Below are 6394 nucleotides of genomic sequence, written 5' to 3'. Positions count from 1 at the left end.
TCCTCCCTTTACTGTTGCTCCCTGCTTGCCCCCTCCCCTCATCTCTTTTCAAAAGTGACCATCCCTTCATCTTCATCCTTCCATCTACGCCCTGAATAATTAACATTCATGGGTGCAAACGAGAGGAGCCGGAGAACCCTGGGTCCTCACCTCCTCTCCTCCCCCCTCCTCAGGAGGAACCCAAGTTCAGACGTAACCTGGAGGAGCTTTCTTTCTCTTAAATTCTGTCCCCATACTTGCTGCGTCTCCCCCTCCCTCCTCACCCCACAGCCACCTTGCCTGTACCTGTTCATTAGTTCCAGCTATTTGCTTTGTTTGCGCTCTTCCAGCCCCTGTTAGCGTTCCTACAGCGCTCACACAGGAGGGTCTTTGTTCTCGCCCAGAGTCTCCAAAGGGACAGGTAGAAGTATTTTAACTCTGCTGCTGTTGTCAGAGCGGCATCAAGGAGATCACTGCAACTTCACAACTCTCTCTCTCTCTCTCTCTCTCTCTCTCTCTCTGTGTCTTTCTACCTCACTCTCTCCCTTCCTCACCGTGCGTACCCGCAGATAGTGCTGCAGCGCGTTAGCCCGAAAATATGAGAATCACTACATTTTAGTGAAGAAAGCTGGCGCGTGTATATCAGCTTATTTACCGTACATTTTCATTAATAAGAAAGAGAAATAGGGGGAGAGCGAAGGTAAGCAGCTGTGATGAAGAGGAATAGTTAATGTCAGCTGCACTGGCTGCTGCCTCCGTATCAAAGCCCCCCGCTCGCTTCATATCTGCAGACAGCCACCAGCTACAGACTCCCCATCATTAGCTACTGTACTGCACACTGGACCCAGGGAGGAGAGATCGGAGGAGGCGCCGAGATAAGAGAAGGAAAACATGAGAGAAGAAAGAAGCTGAGGGAGGGAGGACAACAAACTGAACTGTGAAGAGAGAAGGTTAAGACTGATTGAGGTCAACTATGAATAGGCACAGAACCTATTTAAAAGAAGAAGAAGAAGAAGAAGTTTGTGCACTTTATTCCATTCATTGAGTCAATATAAAATCCAATCATGTGACTGTGTTTGTTAAACATCAACCATTAAAAGAATTAAAAACTGAAACGACTCTGGTGAAGTTCTGTTATTTAGATCAGTCCTCACAGAATCCACAAAGGTCCCGAGTGTGGCTATTGTTGGTACAACTGACCTCAGATCACATATGTCAAACTCATGGCACACGGGCTGAATGTGGCCCACCACAGCTCCACCTTAAAGAGTCCAAACTTGTGTTTTCTGGACAGATTCTTTCTTAAACTCCAACTCTCATAAAGCACATATTTACAGTCCTTCATCAAAAACACACCTCTCCATGATGAACAGTGATTTTCTGACAATAAATGCTAACTGTTTGGCCCACAAATTAGACTGCGTTTTAAACCTTGGCCCCTTGCATGATTGACTTTGAGTCAACTCCAAATTGTTACTAATGACAAGACAGTAGTTCCCAAATTGAGGCTCGGGGGTTCTTCTAGGGGGCAACAACAGGGACACAACGACAACAATGTTAACATTTTCTTTAGTCTGAGCCGCGGTGGCGGAAGTTGCACTGATTTGTAATTTAATTCCTTTTGTCCAATCAGGAGAGCAGATTAACTCTAATCTGGGTCAACCCCACAAACATGTCTGGTCAAAATATCTGGTCAGACAACAGTCACCACTGACAGCCTGTCCATGAATCTCCATGCTCCTGTGAACCAGCGCTACACTCGCTTTACAAAATCATTTAAAGAAATGATCATTTTGCCTCTGACCTGATTTTGGAAGTGTGTCGCAGTTATATATATTTTTTAACAAATCAAATGGTTTATAAGAAACACTGAAGTCTGATAAACAAAGTATTTAAATGCTTTATCAAATAACAGATTTTGTGTTTGTCTCTCTGGTTTGTGCATCGCCTCAGTTTGCCCCGTCTCTTCCTCCGTCTCATTTACACCGCCTTTTCCCTTGCAAAACAAAACACCTCTCCTTCTTTAACTTCTCAAATTTCCACTCTTATTAGCAGACGGATGGCGAGCTAAAGAAGTGACACCAACCTTCAGCAGCTCAACGCCATTAGAAGCAAAGTAGACGTTTACTCGGCAGCAGCCACATAAAGGAGGTGTTTGGGGGTGGGGGTGTGGGCTGTGGGTGAGGGGAGCTCAAATAACAGGTTTCAGCATCTTTTTTTTTTCAGCAGCTTTATACTTAAATGCTTGATTGTTTGCTCACAATTTCAACTCCTAAAACAATTACTGTACACTCAGTGTCTCAGTTAGCAGGCTAAACTCACCCGCAGGGGGGAGAGAGAATTTCCATCCAGAGTTACTTTCCATAAAGCACAGTGTTAACTTGGAACTTATTAAACTTAGGGCTTGGGAGAAACTTGATGCTAAGGTTGTATCGACAACCCAAAGCTAGTGGTTCGTAATCACAATGCAAAGCTAGTGATAAATCAATGGTTTGAAGCCTTAAGGTTTGCTGTTTAACAATACACACCGGCTCCTTTTGCCCTTCATGGCAGAACTGAGACACTGTGGCTCAGACGGACTCTCCACAGTCAGGAGAACGCTCTGGAAGCCTCCTGGAGGTCTCCAGCACCACCAGGCTTCTCCAGGCGAAGGTCAGCACACGCTGCATCTCTGAGCCTTCAGCTCAACACTGCACGTCAGTAAGAAAAAAAAAAAAAAAAAAAAGGGGAGGCTTTTGCACACTTTCAGCTGAATCTCAAGTCTGGCTCCAAACTCCCACGACAGGCGTTGCAGAAACACACACACACAGACACACGCTCACAGTGACTGATAGAGCTGCTAATCCACATGATGTTTAACCCTGATAATAGGATATAGCTGCAGTTTGCCTGAAGCCAGATAAATGACAGATGTGTACTTGAAACGTTGCTGTGTATCACATTCCGTGCTGACTTTAGGATTTACTGAAGAATTGTGGGAAAAAACGTCCTGGCTGAGCATTTGCCGGGAAAGGAATTATATATACAGTGTGTAAGCAGACAGTAAAATCAAAACCGTGGATACTGGCTGGGAGTTGAACCCACTGTGGTCTGGACGGGAACATTTTTATCAAAGAAATCATGAATTTCCAGGTTATTTCCACTTCAGACTTTTGTGAACGGTTTTTAGAGACTTTTTTAAAAGGTCCCAGAGTTACATCCACAAAATTGTGTTTTTTCAGTTTTTAAATAAAAATATCTCTTTCTGAACTAAAAAAAACCCTCAACTGTATTATTGATTATCTTTAGTTTAGCTTTAAAAATCATTTACAAGCTTTATTTCCCTGTAGAGTCGCTCGTTGACCTTCTCGCTGAGGACATTAGCCGCCATACTCCCTAAAAATCCAAATGATCATATATGCTTCTCAAAGGAAAAAATAACTTATTATTAAAATTTACTTATTATTATTATTATTATTATTATTATTATTATTATATTATTATTATTATATTCAGTTTTACATTTATAAAATGAAAAGTTAATTGTTAATTGTCTTGATTATTCATTTTTTTGTAAAAAAAGGTTTTTTGTGTGATCAGAGCAGTTACAGTATTTGTGTCTTTCGTTTCACCTTAGCAGCAGATGGAGATCCCTCAGTGCTGAGGATTCGAAGTATGAGTGTGATCAGTGAACAGTGCGAAAAAGGCACTTTAACGAAAACGACAAAAATAAACTATTGTTTGATTCAAAGCAAGTCTTTTCTTATATTTGAAATATTTATAAAGTATACTATGTCAGAAGAAAAAAATACTCTGTTGAACTGTGTTGAAAATAAGAGGAAACTGTTTATGATGATTCACGGCAACAACTTAATTACTTAAAATACAAATTCAAAGCAGACACACACACACGTGCAAACACACACTACAGGAGGTGGTGAAGGAAACACAAGTACCACAAGTACTGTGTAAAAACTGCATTTAAAACCAGCCTAACGTCCACACTGGTTAACTCTGGTCACCTAGTCCTCACTGCACCGATGGTCAAAACCCCTCAACCTGTTGGTGGTGGATTTTCACACAAATTAAAGTCACAGAAAAAAAGAAAAAAAAAACCCCAAACCAGCCACAGACGCTGTGTCACTGCCGACAGAAGTAGTAAAACCTCACACATCAGTCAGAAGACAAGGAATCCTGCTCCTAATTACACTGTGCTTCATCAACAGCAGTGAAGAGGCCAGTCCACGACTGCAGGACGGTCAGAGTGAGGAGCTGACGTTTCCTCACAGGTGCTGCTTCACCTGAGACCTCGCTGAGACACGGAAACTCAACCAAACGCTGTGCTCAAGCAGAGACGCTGCCGTCCTCACTCTAGTGTGTGTGTGTGTTTGTTTGTGTGTGTGTGTGTGTGTGTGTCCAGGGTCTCTGAGTTGTGTTCAGGAGCCCAGCCCCCCCCACAGGGCCTCGGTACTCACCCAGAAATACATCATCATCTCGGCTGAGTAGGGATGGGACAACAGGGGGTGGAAAACGGGGGTAAGCAAGGACACCGGAGAGGCCAGTGCTCTTCCTCCTTCTCTGTGTCTTCCTCTCTGCTGCCGTCTTCTTCAGTATATCTGTCCTGCTCTCAAATGATTCTTTTCTTCACTCCTTCGTCGACTTTTCTCTCGCTCTTTCTCCCGGGGAAGATTCTCTCCCTTTTGTAGTCTGCTCAGTTTTATCTGGTAGCCAGCTAATTGCTTCTGTGTTTGTGGTTTTTTCTGCAGCAGAGTTATAAAGTCCCTTTATGTGTCCCTCTGCCACTGAAGACAGACAGTTGGTTTTCCTCTCCCGCAGACTCTTCCAAAGTGTGACTTTGCTGTGGAAGAGTCGCTGTGGAAGCTCTCGCTCGGCTTCTTCCTCCCCAGAACCTTTCAGAAAAGTCTTCCTCCGCTTCTTCGCTGAAGGGGGGAAGAAAAAAAGAAGAGGAAAGAGGAAAAGTAAAGAGAGAGGCAACAAGGGAGAAACTGCTGAGAGGCGTTGGTGTTGTAGTACCTCCCTTCTCTTTCTTTTTTTTAGTTCTTTTACTTCACTTCTTCTACTGCCTCTTCTCTAACTTGCCACCGCTTCACTGCCCGCTCAGCTTTTCTGCCTCACTCTATTTTATTCTCTTCTTCACTTACTGTAAACTACACTACACTCTGCATCACTAACATGCACTGAAATCACTTCGCTTTCTCTCTTTGCTCTCCTTCGTTCGGGGGTGGCTTCAATCCAGCAGGTCTGACTTGAGGGAGGGAGGAGAAGTCTGGAGGCAGACTTTCTTCGACAGCGTTCCTGGGGAAAGAGCGCTGAAGTGGCTGGGAGATGGGGAAAAGCTGGAGATCGCCACACGGTACAGTAGCTCAGAAGCTTTCATCCGGAGAGAGACAAGTGCAGAGGGGATAATGTAAAGGAAAGTAGGCAGGGAGGGAGGGAGGGACAGAGGGAGGAAGGGAGTGTGCAGAGTAAAGGAAGAGAGAGAAAGCAAGGGAGGAGAGGAGAGGAGAGGAGAGGAGGAGGTGGGAGGAGGGATGAAGAGATGAGCTGTTGGAGGGATGCCGGGGGGCCGGGGATGTGAAGAAGTTGTGGGAAAGCCGTACAAGGAGCGGGAACCAGGAGCAGACTGAATGACGGCGGACAGGAAGGAGAGCAGAGAGCGGGGCAGATTAGCTCGCTGTTGCCTTTGCTAAAGAGCCGACGGCAGCAGCTGCTTTCATTAAGTTGTACCGGGAGCATCGGGAGAGAAGGAGAAGGAGCAGGGGAAGGAGGAGGTGGAGGTTTGAGGTTCGGTTGTGGTGCGTGGTGGGGGTAAGAGACAAGAGAGCCGTCAAAACAAATACCAATTTAGGGAGCGTGTGAAGGGGGAGGCGGAGGAGACAGACGAGAGATAGTGATTAAAGAGGCTAAAGTGGAGCTGCTGCCACTTCATTGGTTCTTCTTTTGTTTCTGTGTTTTTTTTTTTCTGTTCTGCAGGAGTCGGAATGAATGACGTGAGTTACCTTACATCTATAGAAGTGTTGCTCTGTGTGTGTGTGTGTGTGTGTGTGAGTGTGTGTGTGCGTGTGTAAGAAGCTGGTTTCCACAACTCCAGGGGCAGTTTGAGGGTTAAAGCCTTCAGCTGTATAAGGCTGTAGCTGGGTATGAGCCAAGATGCATGTGTGTATTTGTGTGTGTGTGTGTTTGACACGGTGTCATTTGTAAAACTATTTGCAAATTACTTTTACACTACACACACACACATACACACAAAACCACAGAATACTTGTGCACCTCAAAGCTACCACTGACTTTTGCATCATCATCATCATCTTCATCATCGTCATCATCAACTCCGTCATACCAACAAATGTGCACAATGTGTGTGTGCGTGAGTGTGTACCTGCATACATCTTGATGTGTGTGTTAGGGCTGAACA

At 44.7% G+C, this 6394-nt stretch overlaps 1 protein-coding gene across 8 annotated transcripts in view; it reads right to left on the bottom strand.

Moving 5' to 3' along the window:
- rbfox3a (RNA binding fox-1 homolog 3a) overlaps positions 1-6394 on the bottom strand; it is a 413293-nt gene that overhangs the window by 124952 nt on the left and 281947 nt on the right. The window contains exon 5 of one of the 8 annotated variants that reach the window (XM_017034194.1): positions 4434-4898. The exons of the other annotated variants lie outside the window; for them this stretch is intronic. Within the exon in view, the coding sequence (XP_016889683.1) occupies positions 4434-4451 (18 nt within the window). The 5' untranslated portion in view covers positions 4452-4898. The remainder of the gene's footprint in view (positions 1-4433; positions 4899-6394) is intronic. 8 annotated transcript variants of the gene reach the window in all.

Source organism: Cynoglossus semilaevis, chromosome 8, assembly GCF_000523025.1.
Source record: "Cynoglossus semilaevis isolate Cse_v1.0 chromosome 8, Cse_v1.0, whole genome shotgun sequence".
In the NCBI taxonomy this organism is placed as follows: Eukaryota; Metazoa; Chordata; class Actinopteri; order Pleuronectiformes; family Cynoglossidae; genus Cynoglossus; species Cynoglossus semilaevis.
Note: the sequence above shows the minus strand (reverse complement) of the source record. Positions and strands in the feature narration are given on the sequence as shown.